The 17,684-nt window shown below is 45.1% G+C and overlaps 1 protein-coding gene across 1 annotated transcript in view; it reads right to left on the reverse strand.

Moving 5' to 3' along the window:
• PDZD2 (PDZ domain containing 2) overlaps positions 1 to 17,684 on the reverse strand; it is a 279,692-nt gene that overhangs the window by 68,685 nt on the left and 193,323 nt on the right. The window contains exons 4-5 of the mRNA XM_087815323.1: positions 9,972 to 10,473; positions 736 to 878 (exon numbers count right to left, since the gene is read on the reverse strand). Coding sequence (XP_087671449.1) covers positions 736 to 878; positions 9,972 to 10,473 — 645 coding nt within the window. The remainder of the gene's footprint in view (positions 1 to 735; positions 879 to 9,971; positions 10,474 to 17,684) is intronic.

A 17,684-nucleotide genomic window follows, 5' to 3' on the forward strand; every position in this document is an offset into this window, starting at 1 on the left:
ACTGGTTTCATTATACATCGTTTTGCTTAAAGTTGCACAACCTATCCATGTTAAGCGAGGACTTACTGTACATGGGAGCAATTAGCTAGCGTGGCAAGAGCATGCCTTGCGTTTGGGGACAGCTACATCCCTATAACTCCACTTGGACTTCTTTTTTGTATCAGCTCTGCTGAAGCACCGTCTCTCTTCCTATTTCAGGTCATTCATTGTTCCGACTAGAAAAGGAGTTTGAGGGCTGAGCTGTTGTCAGGTCGTGAGGAGAAAGGCTCACCTTCCCCCTCTACCTCCGCAGCACAGAGACACGCGTACGTGTGCGCGCGGGATCCTCACACCACACGTGAACCGTGTCGTATTTAAAACCAATCTCTTTCCCAGTCTTCTGGGAATTAGGATGTCAGGATGTGGTACTGTGTTGCGTGGCACAGTCTTGATAAGTGACCACGTATTACCAGCATCCCAGAGTCAGGACAGGTAACATTTGCTTGAAACTCAAAGTGAACTAGAAAGAAACCCCGTTTCTCCTTGACGGTTGGGCGCAGCCCGCGGCGCCTCCAGCAATCGCCACCTTCTGTGCTCAGAGGGGGATTTAACTAGAGCTGCTGGGCCTGGCGGCCCGTGCTCCAGCATAATCCTGGCCAACTGTCCGCACCGGTGCTCCAACCCCGGGAGAGCCCTCGGGCCAGGGGCAGGGCAGGGAGGGGGGAGGGAGAGAAAGCGAGAGAGTTAACTAGTCACCTGTGAGCCGCACCGCCTTCCTTCACTTGAGTGACAACGATAGCGTGAGGCGAGCGCTTTGATCCTCGGCCTCCACTAACCTGAATTCCCAGCCCGTCTGATTCTTTCATCAGCTCCAGCTTCCATATCCGGCCGACTTCCTCCTGGGAAGAAAAAGTGAGCACGTGGTGAGAGTACAGACGGGGCGCGGACCGGCCAGCGAGCGGCCACTCATCTCTCAGCGACAGAGGTCGCGGGCGAAGACGCTGTGGGCTGGCCCAGGGCCTAGCTGGCAGCGCTGCCCCACAGGATGCTGTCGGATGGTGGGAGTGCCCCATGTTTGCACCACCCGACATGGACTCACGGCCGCAGGCGGCTGTTTAGAGCTTGAGATGGGAGTGGTGACCGACACACTGAATTTTTAGCTTCATTTCATTTTAGTTGAAGAGCCACCTATGGCTAGAGGCTATGAGAGTGGACAGCGCAGTGGGGTGATTGCTACATTCCCGAGCAGGGTCCTCGTGCCCGAAGCCCGGATGCCACTGTGCACGCAGCTACTAATTAATACGGGAAGATGAAAGGGAGACAAGCGAGGTCTTGGCGCCAGGAGACTTCGGCTAGACTGAGCCTAGCTCTGCTTCTTAGTACTTCTGAAAGTCACCTGGCGCCTAAAAACCTCAGTTTCTTTGCCTCTAAAGTGGGGATAATCATGAATAATTCAGGTTTGTTGTTAGGGTTAAATGATATATTTATGGAAACAGGTACCGATGACCTCAACATCTAGTTCCCCATTCTAGGTACATAATAAATGTTGATGGGTAGCCATATAGTACTTATAATATGTATAATGTGCATATATGTTACAAACATCATATTGAATCAGATCTCAAACTTCCTTAAAACATATAAATGAGATCTCTGGTAGGAAAAACCAAAACAGTAGGTTAGTTGATGAATTTGTTATTGACTTCTACAGACATTGGTCTATATATGCTTTCAATACATAAAAAAATGCTTCAACTCACAAAAATTTACCCTTTTAAAAACTAATGAATGTCTTTAAGTCCTCTGGACTGCTGGTAGCTTTTCTGGTTCAGTTCATTCCCCGTTGACTCCCCATTTCATTCCAAGGACACACACATTATGCCCACTGCAAAATGTTTGAGTTCCCTCAGCTACTTAACTATTCGGAGAAATTAAAGGAAAACCTTCCCTAGTGGTTTATTTTGGGTCATATTTGGGCTCACCCCTACAGTTCTTTGTAGTTCTAGGTACACAGGTATGGGTCACAATGCATTCTTCAACATTTAAGACAAAAGCCATCTGCTTTCTTCACCCATCATGAAGGTCCAATGGAACCATTAAAGTCCAATATGGACAAAGCCACTGTCCCCCTAGAAATAGGCAACCTGCCCATTCAAGCTGCTTGCAAAAGAGAAAGAATGTGAAGCACTTAGAAAATCTGAAATACACACTGTCAGAAACTAAAATGAAACTTTATGCAATAGTAAAAAAACCAGATGTTGAACGGTCACTGATGTGCAGCAACAGGAATGTCTGGGGAAATTATTACCAGACAGAGACCTGTTGGATCCTAACTTTTTCTAGTATAGCATTGCTCGGTAGGGCTCCATTACCCCAGAAACATGCAGTGGGTGCCAACTGTCTCCTTCATCCACTCACCACAGACACACGAAGCCTGTCTGGCCAGATGTAACTTCAGAAGTCACTGGCTTACCACAGCAGTTCATGAACTTGTCAACGATCTCGGTATCATCCAGTCGGCTCACTGTGGGTTCCATGGCTTTCAGTTTTTTGCCTGTGACCTCTGGAACACCTTTCTCTCTTCCCTTCAGAAACAGCTTCCCTGGCCTTCAACGTCTCACTTAGCCCCACTAATTCAAGAAGCCATCCTTGAGAATCAGTGCTAACACCAAGATGGCAACTTTCAACACTTCCAGTCCATGAGCGCCTATGGCCTAGCAAATGGATAGCCCCAGAGGGAACAAATTCAGGGATGTGCTGATTCTCTGTTGTCCTGGCTCGCTGGGCATCCCACACTAGCACATGGGTCAGCCTGTGGCTGCCTCCTGGGCCTCATGATGCAGTTGGGAAACTAGAGCAGACAGTGGCCTGCCTTGCTTTTTCCTTGGAAGATATGCCAATGGGTCCTGGAGTCTTGAAGATGTGGAACTGCTCCCCACTCTCCCAGTAAATAAGAAAAGCTGTGGAACTCTTTCCCAAGAGCAACAGGGACCATTATTAGAGTCTAGAAATAAGAAATGGCTAAATTAGTAAAAGCCTATCCATCCCACTACTAGTTACACCACCATTTCCCCCTTCCTACCCTTATTTTGTTAAACAGAACATGTTAAGTATGGTTTCTACATTGTGTGACAATGCTAGATATGGTTCTAATTTTTATTTGCTTTTGGAAATAGGACTTGTGACAAGAAACATGCAAAACGATGATAACTGGGAAAGAATAATGGCCTAATATATACTCTAACAGAAAAGTTAAAGACAATTTTCATCAAGAGCACCCCCATCCCCACTCCATACCCCTGCCCCTGCCCAAAACACATACAAGTTAAAAGCAAAGCAAAACAAAACACATACCTAATAAAAATGGCTTCAGATGGAAAAAATGACCCATCTGTAATACAGCCTCCAGTTTTACTAGTCAAGAAACAGATTATCATTTTCTTTTCACTTTTATCCAATAATATGATTTTTTAAAAAATAATTGGAAGTGGGAACTATAAGGAGAGAGTTCACAGAAAGCAAGGCAGGTTTCCTTGCCTTGGAATTTCTTGGTCATCTAATCAGGAGTTCAGAGGTACACAAAGGAAGGCACAAACAGGAAGAGGCAGATGTTATCAGTCTCAATTGTACAACTGTCAGTATGGTATTAAATTTATCTGCCTATAGCTGAAAGCAGTGCTCAGTTAAAAATACAATCAGTCTTTGAAGTTTATTCAGCTAAAGCTGGTACTGGCCAAAACCCAACTGGCCAACTTAAATATAATAATATTAAGTATACTTTCAACTGCCTCCTTGCCATTCCACTTGGGTATCTAACATACACTTCAGTATGGTCAAAACAGGACTCTCCCCCTCCTACCCCTGGCTTTTGCATCTCAGTAAGAAAAATACTATCATCTACTCAAGATAAACAGGATGCAAAAGCCAAAAGCCCAGGAGTTATCTTTGATTCCTCCTTCTAGCCCCTAACCCAAACCATGAGCAAGATCTGTAAGCTCTACTTGCAAAACAGACCCATACCCACGTCCTCCTGCTCTTTTCCTGCCACTGACCTTGTAAAAGCCACAAGCATCGTCAGCTTGGGTTATCACAACAGCCTCCAACCTGGTCTTCCTTTTCAATTCTTCTCCTCCTACAACCCACTACTCTCCATCACACATCTAGGGTGAACTTTAAAAAAGCATACGTCACCCTGGCTGGTGTGGCTCAGCTGGTTGGGCATCGAGCCCTGCACAGAAAGGCTGCTGGTCCAATTCCTGGTCAGGGCACATACCTGGAACTTGATCCCCAGCTGGGGGCATGCAGGAGGCAGCCCATCACATCCCTCTCACATCATGTTTCTCTCTCTCCCTCTCCCTTTCTCTAAAACTCAATAAAAAATATTTAAAAAAAATAAAAATAAAAAAACACATGTTATGATGCACTCAGCTTAAACCTTTCAATAGCTCCCTAATAGACATAGAATGAGCTAGCTCTTGGTGATGGCATACACCATCCTTTGTAATCCAGCCCTGCCCTCATCTCCCAGCTCACCTCCTAGTGCTCTCCCCATTGCTCACTGTGCTTCAGTTTCTCTGCTCCAGGAACACTATCATTCTTGTTAGAGCAGATGCATGTGCTGGCTCCTCCCTGGAAACATCCTGCCCCCAGATTTTCCAGGGCTACCCTTTCTTGACACTCTTCAGCTCAAACAGTGCCTCTTTAATGAGGTCTTTGCTGACATCCAGTATCAGTTAATCCCCCACCCATGACACTACCCAGTCATCTCTCACTTCACCAGTTCTTATTTTATTTATAGATCTTGTCACTATCTAACATTCTGAATTATTTGCTTATTTATTGCTTATGGCTCCTTCCATGTGGTAAATGCCATGGGAACCTTGTTTCTCGTTTACCAATGGGTTCTCTAGCACCTCGAACAGTGCTTAGCACATAGCAATATGCATAAATGTCATGAAATTAACAGTTATGAGATGTTTATCCACTATTCTGATGGTTCTTCAGAAGTTACTGAGACTGACATTAAGAGGCTCACTCAGATGGGAGACCTGTGTGTTTGCCAATGTTCAGCGTGTGAACACTGATCCAGTTGTACACACAACTGAGTTACGAAACACAGCCCGTCTAGACAGATGGCTCAGGCTTTGGTTCCCTTCACACGGGCTTAAAGGGCAATGAGACTTTGTCAGCCTGGCGAGAAAGAGCCAAACCACACAAAACTGGACGCCATGGACCTCTCTGCATTAATGCTGCCAGAATGCTACCCTTCCTATAAGGTGCCAATTACTGTACGAGCACACGCATGCATCTCTTCATGGAGGCAAACAAGGGGGTTTGTTTACCAAACAGGGGTGACACTTTAAAGGGAGCTGGCTCAGTAGCATTGAAATGACCTCATCTTCTTCTGGAACCAAAAATAAAATTTTACAACAGCATCTTTGCCCCAAATGTGAGAAGAAACACCACCCAGCTAGAATTTCACTGCTGTAAATTCTCTGGCTCGAATTATAGCCCTATTCTGAGACCGTCTGCTCCTCCCTTACTTAGAGGAGTCAGTAAGCTGTGAAGAAGTGTGTGATCATGTCAAAGTAGTCGGCCCTTAGTCATCCGACCAAAAGGCTCAGTTTCCAGGTGAGAAGGTGGGATGGGAGAGCTGGGGCTGGAACTTGGTGTCCATCTCTCAGGCCTGGTGCTCTTGGGTGTCTTTGTTAATTAATAGCTACAGAGCACCTATAGGAGCAAGGTACTGAGTTAGGAAAGACAAATAAGGTCTTTGCCCTTAAAGTCTACTGGGAACACACAGCCAAATGGTATTTGGAATACATGGGATTCATGCATTGATGAAGATAAGCAGTGGGTACTGCAGGAGCCCAGAGAGGAGATGCCTAAAGATGGGACAGGTGACAGGGGTGTTACGGAGCCTCCTTGAGAGGGTGTCATGGTGTTTGGTTCCCCAGGAAAGGTAGAAGCTAAGCTACATTGGGGAGGGGAGAAGACAGGACAGTAAGAGCAGCATCTACAAAGGCTCGGAGATAAGAGTGAGCATGGCCTTTTGGAAAAAACAAACAAAAACCTATAACTCATCTAGCCCAAATCAGGGAGGCAGAAAGTTAAGGAGGGATCAGATAGTGCTGGGCCTTATCTGCTACGTAAGCAAGGTGCCTGGATATTACCCTGAAGGCAAAGCGGGCCCATCAGAGTGTATGTAGTGTATGTGGGGATGGTGGCGCACGCATGGTGAGGTTTGCCCTTTACCAAGGTCTCGGACTGCAGTGACGCGAGGAGAGTGGGGGCAGTGAGATGGGTAGGAGATGACTATGAGCACCCAGATGAGATATGAAAGGAGCCTGCCCCGTCTTAAAGTTGTGGCAGTGGGGAAAGAGAAGCGGGGTGAGCAGGGAGCTCCCACAGGGCGCAGCAGTTGACAGGACCTGGTGAGGACTGGACATGGTGTGAGAGAGAGGGAAGCATTTCAGTTGACTCCAGGATGCCAACTGTCCCCAACCTGGGATAAAGGCACTTCCCAGGACATGGGATTGTCAGTGCAAAACCAGGGAAAGTTCTAGGCAAACCAGGTCGAGTGGTCACTAGTTGACTCTCGGGCTTCTCGTTTGGGCAGCTTGTGGGTGGTGATGCCTGGAACACTGGAGCAGACTCAGTGGTGTGGGAAAGTGGTGCACCGGGTTTAAGGGATGATGGAAAATATCCAAGACGGAGACATCTTGCAGGCAGCTGGTAGAAACTCAGGACTCAGGAGAGAGGTGAAGGTGCAGACACGGACTCAGGAGACAAGGCCATGCAGGAGGACACAAGTTCACTCAGTGACCACGGGGCCTTCCTAGAACAGGGTCATCTTGATGCTGCCTTTGTTTGCTGCAAACATCAGGGACCACCTGGGAGATGTCCTGAGTGTCCATCTCCTGCGTTTCCATCGTTCCCTGCAGATTCAGACTCTGTTAAAGGCCCAGGGAAGAGGTCTGGCCCTGTATAGGGCAGATTACAAGCACTAGGTAAGACCACAACGTTCCCCACAGACGCACAGCCAGCGGGGAATAAACTCACCTGCCTGGCAAACGGTAGGAGTGTTCCTGTTATGAGACTGCCTTCGGTTGTAGTCGTTTTTACCATGCGGCATTACAAAAAATATGTCCAAACAGGCTTGCAAACACTGTCACCTTAGAGGAGTAATGATTCCTCCCAGATGGAGTAAGTAACTGAATGCATTTCTAAAACTGCTTATCTAGGTCCTAGGAGGTTCTTTTGTTTTAGATGATGGGTCCAGCTTTTGTAGTTTAAAAATGTAATCTGGTTGCATACCTATCATTATGTGTTAATATTTTATAGAACCATAGCAGTTTTTTTTAAAAGAAAATATTTGTTAAGAGGAAATATTTTCCTGTAGCTCTCAGAGAACCGAATATAAAAACCTGTAACAAATAACAGTCTATGAAAAAGAAGCACCTGACAAATAAAAATGGTCTGAACGATCATTGTAAGCCTTTTCTGTAATTTATTAAGTCTTTGTAGATATATTAAATCATTAATAAAGCAGAAATGGAACAATGCTGACAGGTTTAATCTCCCATTATTCAAATGGGATGGAATTTTTCCCCTAAAAGGCTTACAAGGTAAATAGCAAATTTTTGTTTTTCTGGAAATTCCATTTTTGCATGACCTTGGGCTCATCCTGGAGCAAATATAAAATTCCACTCAGCCCAAGAACCTAAGTAACTTCTGTGAAGATCTACTGGTTCCAGTTTGGGTACCACTGGGAAGCTACTTCTATCAATTTTAGATTAATGCAGCTAATGATGATACTTCCAGGGTTGAAAAGGGTGCTAGAATGGTCGTGTTGAAGATGTGTGGTCCATTCTGACTTTCCAAGACCAAAAGTCAGTCATCAGTCTATAGATTATGGACAGTGACAAAGGATGTGAATTCCAGATGGCAAGTCTCTTCTTTCTATAGGCACCTGGCTTTTAAAAAATGCTCCAAACGCAATAGATCAAGGTTGGGTTTTCCCCCACTATTTCATTTATATTTTCTTGGACATTTGACCTTAAGCACAAAAATCAGGTACTCTGATAGGTGTAGTCTTCAGATAGTCTAATGCAGAAGATGAAATTTATGTTCTTGCCTTTAATTAAGATGAGCAGAAGATGGTACTTTCTTAAAAGTTTGGGGTGTGTGTGTGTGTGTTTTCTTTTAAAATCATTCCAAATTATTTCCACTTATCCTACAACAAATGAAAGCCTGTTCTTTAAATTGTATGTGAGAGTCAACCTTAAACCTTTGGTACCTGAAAACTTCCAAATAATTAAGGATGTCAATACCCCCTAACTTACCTTTTTTCACCTCAGGCCTTCTACGTATTTACAATCTAATCATCGGGGGTGGGGAATCATATCAAGATATAGTGTGCACTGATAGGAACATATTATAATACAGGTATTACCTGCTTTTCGAAAGTCAGTGTTACGACACTTAGCTTTTACCAAAGACCTACAGTAGACCTATTCTCACTAACTGAAAGAAACCCAAAGAGGATTTTTGCTTTTACAGAAAAGTACAAAAAGCGAAAATAGTGTCCAGTGTTGGTTTTGCAGGGAACGATTATAGGGGCAGCAGGCACCCGGAGCAGCGAGAGGGGCACTGCTTTTACTATATGTTAGTGTTATTTTAGATTTTGTGTGTTATTTGGTGTGATTTGGTAGGTTATTTTTGGGGTCTGGGAACACAAAATTTTCCCCATATAAATGAATAGGAATTGCTTCTTTGCTTTAGGCCATTTTGGCCTATAAAAGGTTTATAAGAACATTCTACTTTTGGATGACAGAAGGGGCCATATTTTTATTGGCCTTAATTTGGAGGGAGGGGCATTATAATCTTTTTTTGACCTTAATTCTCTTTGGGGGGGAGCATAACTTGTAGAAAAATCATTAATAGAGACATTGATTTTTCTTCTGATCTGTTTCCACATTCCATCTGCAAGTGCCACCTCTGTGAAAGGCTTTATGATGATCACCTGGCTCCTCAAATGAAGGGACCTGGTCCCATAAGAGAGGGTTATTTTGATTCTTCTCAACCCATTATATAGATTGGCTACAATTGCAGAAATATGCATAAAACCGTCTTTAGAAATTACATCCACTCACAGGGCTCCACTTCCCAACAAAGCTGAACTGGATACTTCCCTCTGGGCCCGTTTTCCACATTTCCAGCTTTCCCTGTCATCCCTAGGGGCGCCTCCTGACTCAGAGAAGACACCAATCAGGAACCACTTAGGAAGTTACTGCTCCGTTAAGAATCCACAGGAGTATCTGCCAAGAGGATTAGTCTAAAGAAATGTAACTTCATGAGAGTGTTGGTTATCATGGGGGAGACATTTTGAGGCTAGAAGTGTGCCATTCAGAATATCCACATCTGCTTTGCCTTTAGGTAGGAAGACCAGCCTGACCATCACAGCTGGATACCATAGTATCAGAGAGTTTTGTGAAGTTCCTAAACTTTGCTGGAATTCAGCAATGTAATAACATGATCCCATGAAAGTGTCGCTGGTTCTGAAGTGTTAAAAATAAAAGCAGATGCGTCCCTGTATGTTGGACATCCTTCCTGTGCAATACCGAGGCCTGGATATTTATGCTATCGACTGCCACCAGGAATTCTTGGCCTCGCAGTGGCAATTCTCCTGGTGACAGCGGTGATAAATAATGATGCAGTTCAAGTACTTCATCTGGGCCTCATATGATTTAAATTATACCACAGCAGGCTTGAATTTTCCACTTAGGATCACTCGACTTGCTCTTTATTTAAGTGGGATAAAATGACTTGGATTTTTTGGTTGTTATTGCTATGTCCTCTGATCATTTATCTTAATAAATGTGTTGGCTTCTAAATGCAAGGTCCTCTTAGACATAGTTTCTAAACTTTAAATGCAAGTTAAAAAAATATTACTTTAAAAATTCAGGTTCTAGAATCAAACCAGACCTTACCCGTGCCAGGCAGTCGCTTGACTGGAAGTCCGTCTTCCCCGATTTTGAGAAGTGGCATTTGTCATTGCTGGTGGGCAGAGGAGCCTCTGTCTTTGGAACTCTATGCTCTGTCCCCCTGTCCACGTCGGACCTGTCTAGATGGGACCCAGCCACTTCCTTGAGAGAGTCAGGACCATCTTCTAGCTCGAAGGCATGACCATTTCCAAGTTCAGGGTCGGGGCCGTTGTCCAGCTCAGAGGCGGGGTCATTGTCCAGCTCCCAGCCAGGGCTGTTCTTGGATACTTCAGCGGCCTTGTGGGTGGAAGGCCTGGAAATGACTCCAAACTTTCTTGTTCTTTTCCCCTTTTTCACAGTCCGGTCGCCCAGCTCCAAGGTCGGCGTCTCTCCCGGTTCCGAGCTGTTGCTGCTGTTGCCGTTGTAAGGAGACTGGACTTTGTGCTTGAAGCGGCGCAGCATGATCAGGTAGATGAAGCCGCCATTCCAGCACTGCTCAGCCAGGTAACTGCAGCGAACAGAAAGCGGGTTAAAGCCCTGGGCACAGCCTCCCGAGCAACGCTGGCGCATCCGACGGCCCACGCAGGACCCGTGCGGTTAAGAACCTGGCCAGCAGACTGAGGTACCGAGCTCCCTAAGGACACTTAACGCCTGCCCGGTTCATTCTTTCAATCTACATAACTGTTGATGCTAAAAATGACTCCAAAGCAAAGCAGAAAAACCAAATGAACTAGAACTGACTAACGGAAGTACCCGAGGATAGGTAATCGGAGAAGGATTTTCTTATTAACAGAACCAATCCTAACATACCATTAACAAACAATTTCTTGCATTAGAACTCGCCTCGCCTCCCATTCCCACAGTTCTGCTGCAATAATGCTGCCAGCCCCCAGGGTAAAGAACAGGTAACACAGATTGGGGGGAATGGAAAGTTCTGCTCTCAGGATCAAAAAATCAACTGCACAACAGGAACCTCTGCCTCCTAGCAGTTAAAGTGAAAAAGGACTGGGGTGGAGTGGTGTTGGCTGGTAGGAGACCGGTGCCTGGCCGACATGGCTCAGTGGTTGAGGGTTGACCTATGAACCAGGAGGTCATGGTTCGATTCCCGGTCAGGGCACATGCCCGGGTTTTAGGCTCGATCCCCAGAAGGGGCTTGCAGGAGGCAGCTGATCAATGACTCTCCCATCATTGATGTTTCTTTCTCTCTACCTCTCCCTTCCTCTGAGATCAACATATTAAAAAAAGAAAGAAAAAGGAGGCAGCTGGTATGAGCACTGGCATGCGTGTCCCATGTTGAATGAGTGTCAGCTCATTTCTCGGTAATGGCTCTAGTCTGGGTTGTTCATGGCACACGCCTGGGCATCACATTAAGAGGAACAGCGACAGAGTGGAAAACACACATACACAGGGTGACCAGGACAAGACGGCTGTGCAAACTGTGAACCAGGAATTGGGGGAGGAAAGAGGGACCCTCAGCTTGAAGAAAACAAGGGCCGGGCTCAGTTGTTTTCCATGTACCTCGGGGCTGCCAAACACTGAGCAGCAGGAAATAACATAAATGAGACGATGCATGTGAAGCCCCCACACAATGAGACGGTGCATGTGAAGCCCCCACATAACAAGATGATACATGTGAAGCCCCCCCCCACAATGAAACGGTGCATGTGAAGCCGCCACACAATGAGACGATGCATGTGAAGCCCCCACACAATGAGACAATGCACGTGAAGCCCCCCCAATGAGATGGTGCATGTGAAGCCCCCTAATGCCACTCCAGCTCTGGAAGAATAACAAGACAACAGGACATCAGATGAGAGGAGTAATTAGCGGTGATCACACCGGAGCACTGAAGTTTAGCAAAGAAAACACTCGCTCAAAGTCAGGAAAGCAGGCCGGGCTGGACCCTCCGCCCGTGCCCCCCACGATAAGGAAGCACGAACCCCAGTGAGCCAGGGACACGCCTTCGCCGCTGGCACCCTGCCACATTCTACACGTCACCGGCTCCCACGCAGACAGTGTCAACAACCAGCTCCCTCCCTCCGAGACCTGCTGCCCGGCCCCCCCCCCCCCCCCCCCCCCCCGCGCCCACCGGAGAAGGCTTCATCTCCACTAAGCGAAAACCAGCTTTCCCAAGTGCACCGGCTCCCTCCAGGCCTGCACACCAGGCCCCAGCGCTGGGGCAGCGAATGGGGAGGGGCCAGGTCGGAAGGCGAGGTCACCCGCTGTGAGGCCACCCAGTACTAAGTTCTGGGCCAAAGGCATGTATTCCCCATACCTAACGCAATGACAGTGACTGTCATGCTGCAGCAGAGAATAATTCTGAATTTGCCATGGAGTCAAGTGAACAAAACAGAAGGGTCTTTAAACATCAACCAAAGCTAATAAAAACTCTCTTTGATCCTGGGCTATAAACCACGGTAATGAACTCACGCACAAAACCCAGGCAGATAGAAGACACAGTGCAAGGCTCAGGGTGTTCTGTGAAACATAGTGGGATGAAGACCAGTCCACTGGCAGGCAGAAAATGAAAATCAAACCTGGTTTTCAGCATAACTTTTCTACAATGTTTAGATTTTATTTTCTTGGATTGCCGTGGTTTCTTTTTTCAGACTAGAAAAATTCTTGTAAAGGTATGAAATCCTAACAGCGGTTAGCCAGGCTATAGGGGTTTCTTCGAGCAAACCACTACTATGAATACAATGCACATACTCAGATGTTATGAAAAAGGGCGCAGTAGTAAAAACAGGGTTGGGCGGAGAGACGCCCAAAGTTCTGCCTTTGGGTCAACCATGTAAAACAATGGTAATTGCCCCAAATTTTCATCAACTGATGAACATATACACAAAATGTGCTACATCCATATAATGGAATATTACTTGAAGATGTATATGCTACAATTTAGGTGAAGCTTGAAAACATGCCAGGTGAAAGATGCCAGAGCACCTGTATGACTCCACTAATAGTCCATGTTCAGAATAGACAAATCCAGAGATGGAAAGCAGGTTAGTGGTTGCCAGGAACTAGACGGAAGTGAAAATTGGGACTGACTGCTAATAGGCACAGGTTTTTTTGGGGGGGTGGAAATGTTCTGGAATTAGATAGCGGTGATGACCACACAAACGCAGTGAATATACCCACTTTAAAATGGTGAATTTTATGTTATGTAAATTATGTCTCAACTTAAAAACACAAAATGGCAAATAAAATAATACTGGCCAAGTTTAGAGTTTAGTTATTGAGTAGGTATTCCCTAAGAACTGTTTACAAAAGGAGAAACTGAGGCTCAGAAATACTGATTCATGTGCCCAGGTTCATATAACCACTGAGTCGGAGATGGAGGTCTGTCTGGTTCCCAAGCCTATGCTATGTTTGCTGTACAATTCGGTTTCTTCATTGTTACCTTCCCAGCACTGCAGTTCCCTCATCGTAAAAGGAGGTGTTGAAATAGGTCATCTAAATCACTTTTGCATTCAATAATCAAGGATGCTACTTTCCTAGGAAGAGTTCTGGGGGTTACAAGAGCAAGCCATCCCAACAATCCTGTCCAGTGCCAAGGACAAAACATCACCCTGCAAAAATAGAAACATTCCTTTTATGTCCAAGTGGTCCTAGGCCTCTTGCATGTTTCCCAAAAATCTGAAAAAGATTTCACCTGGAGGGGCAATTCCTTTAAAATTGTTTTTGAGACTCTACCTTTTGCACTAAAACTCTGAACAACTTGATGGGTTGTACGTAGGGACCTTCTTCTCAGCATCCAAAAGGCTGTCCCGTTGATTCGGAATAGAAGCTCCTGAGTACCTTTCCCATTTCTATGCTCACGGAAGCTCCAAGAACCTTGGAAGGTTCCATGACTGAGAGCATTTTATTCCTTCTGCAGAGTACACCCTCAGCAAAATTACAAAGCAAGAGGAGTTTATATTTAGTTTGGCACCATTTCCCTGTCCTCTCCTGGCTTCCTAGCAATAAATAAGACCCTGACACCTTCAGGGAACTGTATGACAGGCTATTTTATTCCTTCCTGGCCACAGAATTTTCTAAGGTCATCCCAAAGACAAAGTATAGAGAATGACTTATGGACACTCTAGCAAGTTGGTGAGAAAGAGACTTTTAGGCCAAGGGTAATTTTCTTACAATTCTTTGAGTTGCCTTAAACATAACACCCCCACATTCCCCATCCACCTGTATTGAAATAACTTTGCTAACATTTCCAGCACCTTCCCGGCTAATTCGTGCTTCCAAATCCCCTTTTCTGTTCAGGACGATTCTCATCCACCATTAGAATCTGTAAACTTCAAAGTCAACCTCTGAGAAAGAAGAAACGGAATACCACCACATGACTTGGAAAAATAAAAGGTCTCCCATTCACGACCAACAGGTAAAACTCGAAGTTTTTCTATCATATGATTATTCTTTGGCTTCTTCCAAAAACTTGAACCTGTCCTCTGGCATGTAAAATTATTAATTCAATTAAAATGTATTTGATTTTGACCATCCCAGGATGGCCTTAAGATAAGCAAGGACACACTAGCACATCCAGAAAGGAGGTCCTGAATCGAGCTCAGCACCCTCCCTCTGAAACACGTGCGGCTCTTTCACTTGGCTTTGCGGGCATCTTTTCAGAACAGATCTCTCCCTCCTTCCTCTCCCCCAAAAAGTGCTTTATGCAAAGAAAGTTTTGAGTAGTTCCTCTGTTTTTTGATGCTCTGTCATAATTCTGGAGTCTGGGCTCTCTGGGGGTTGGCAGGTGAGGTTGGATGCTTGGAAAAGCTGAAGTCTGGAGTTTGGAGAACAAGAAAACAGGGAGGTAGGAGACAAGACAGGGGCAAAGCCAGAGAGGTACTGGAAGGCCAAAGACACGCATTTTTTATCCATGCCCTGACTCCATCAAAAGGGGGCTTGAGGGAGCTATAAAAGTTTGATATCCTAGACTGTTTTGCCAAGGCCCTTAGAAGGTGCAATTTCCAGGTGCCTTTGAAAATCATCTTGGGCATTCAGCCATCGATTACTGATGCCTGGCACACAGTGTGAACCCACAAAAGGGTGCTGCCAAGCCAGACCACGAGTGTCTATCCGTGTGTAATCGAGAGTAACTTGGATCACCACCACTGGGCACTGGCCTGTACTACAATGCCATGAAAACATGATATAACTCAGAACACAGAAAAGAATTCTGTAACTCAGACCTTTTTACCAAAGCAGACATCCATCTGAGCATGCCAGGTTCCCAGTGGGCAACAGGAGAGTAAACACTGACTGCAAGAAGATGTTTATAGACAACTATTATGACAGAGCCTGCATTTTATGGAATGGGACCAGCTGCTAAAAGCACCTGGTCTCACACACAGGACAAATGGAGATCAATTTTTCTTGCCTAAGAAGTAATGGGAGGCTGAAGAGCTGTTTGTGGTCCTTTGAAAACCTGCTAAGCCTAATTAATCCAGAGGGCTGTCTGAGGTTGTGTGTGAATCTGCTGGTTCCCAGAGAACAATGGTTTGAAAGGAAGCGTTAAATACATACAGATTAATTTCCCAGTGAAGTCTTGGCTGGGAAACAGAGGAAGGCAAGTATGGACAGCTCTATAAGAGAGGAGGGGAGGGTGATAATCATTATTTCCTGGAGTCATTTAGTAACCACGCTCCCCAAGGGCAGCCTCTCCCAGGTGTTGCCTCGCAGCTACGTTGAATTTGGGGCATACTTCTCCCACATTCCGTGACCCACCCTAGAAAGAGCCAAACTTTCTTTGGAAGACTGAAGGTGGAAATTTTTGGCTGAATTTGGTGCTGATAAGAGTGAATGATATCCTTGGTGCTCTCATAAGGCCTTTTTTGAAAATCAATCAATCTACTCCTTTGCTAGTACAGTGAGGGAGAAAGTCAGCCCTCATTAGATGGAGGAAGCTGGGGCTCGGGCACCAAGGGGGCTTTGAAACTAAATCAGAGTCAAGGCTTAGAGTGGAAATAAACTAGAACATTGTGTTCCAGCTGCTGCTTGTGGAGGGCTACTGGTGGAGCCAATTTTTACCACTTCTTACCTCCTCCACTCAGCACAGACGGCTGGGGTCCAACAATTCTTTCCTCCTCTCCCTTACCTGGAGCCCAGGGTAAAGAATATAAATAAGTCAATATGTTTTCTTTATTATAAAATGTGTGTTTATTATTTTTTATCATAAAACTGGGATGGGGGAACACAAATTGAGAGTGAAGAATCAGGGTAAATATTTACTTAAGGATATTTTCTCCCTGACCTATAAAACAACATTAGCCAATCAAACCCAACTCGGATTATCAGCTACCAAAACTTGCTGCCATCACCACACAATAGTGACATTTAAATCATACCCATCTATACACCAGCACAGGGGGCCACGTTAACTTCAGGGACTTTGGGGAAGTGGTTAGTACAAATAACGCTAATACTCTGTCTACTGCTACTTCCATGAATTCATCTCTGATCCAGGAATCTCATGTCTTCTGCCGCCATCCATGACACTGCAGCAGGCTAAGTTGTTAGCTTACTAGTAGGGTAAAATCATAGTTCTTGACATATTTAGCAGGACAATATTCAGAAAAACTCAGTTTATAATTGGTCTTGTTCCAGCACATCAAACTTATGAAGGGAGCTCAATGATGTATTATTCTTGACACTAGTCACTTAGAAATCAATATCAATATGCATCCTCAATCAAACCAACACTGAAAATAAACCTTTAAGGCGGAATCAAACAGAGGTGGAATTATACAAGGGGGAGTAAGAAAGAAGGAGGGTGCTCTACCCTTCAATTCCAGAAACACTGATTAAATTCAGTGTGTTGGCCTTGAAGGCGGCGGCTACATTTGTGTCCATCAGCATTAAGAGTAGATCCCTCTGTCCTGTCCCTGCTCAGAGTCCATCTCCTGCAGCCACTGGCTCCGATATCTGTTCTGTGCTGAAGCAGAGGCATCTCTTTGTTTCCTGCTAACAGCTTCTGGATGTAAAGGGGTGGAGGTGGGGGGTGGGGAGGTAGGGGGACAGTGCAGAAAGACAATGGATAAAAAGCAGCTAAATAATATGACCGATGGGAAAAATTATTTTGATTCTCATACACTGAGGTATCATTGATTTTCATATTTATCTTAAAAGTTTCCACTTCAAACTAACAAGACTGATTTAAATTTACAACTCTCATAGCAAAGAATCACCACACTAGGACACACTGCTGCATTTTCAGCTCCAGGATAGCTTGACTGGCAGGAAACAGAACTGCAGCCTTTCTATCCTACAGCAGTAAGTTTACATGAACTTTCCCTTTTCCTCAAAGGTTTCACGCACCTCGTCTCTACATCAATAAAAGCTTTTTTTTAGAGCACCCACATGCCTTTTGGAAACAGGAATTCAGAAGCTAAATTAAGTATAAATGACTGAACAACAATGAAAACTGACCTTATAAAACACACTGTGGAGATACTGGCCCTTGAAAGAAAACCTCCAGGCTCATATATGCAAATGATTGCATTTCTTTATTAAATTACTGTGAGTGGAAAGGGTTTTTTTTATAGCGATATGAGATCAACCTGCAGTCTATACAGAATCAAATTAGAACTCCAGCCATACGGATTTGCTAACTCATCCTGGTGACGGTCACATTTTCCCAGGGGAGCAAAGGGAGAGCTGGTAAAGTCAGAATCCTTGGTACACAAATGAGTCAGTCTCACCTCATCGGGGAAATGATGAACATCAGAC

This window comes from Miniopterus natalensis, chromosome 3 (genome assembly GCF_054644295.1).
Source record: "Miniopterus natalensis isolate mMinNat1 chromosome 3, mMinNat1.hap1, whole genome shotgun sequence".
Lineage (NCBI taxonomy): Eukaryota > Metazoa > Chordata > Mammalia > Chiroptera > Miniopteridae > Miniopterus > Miniopterus natalensis.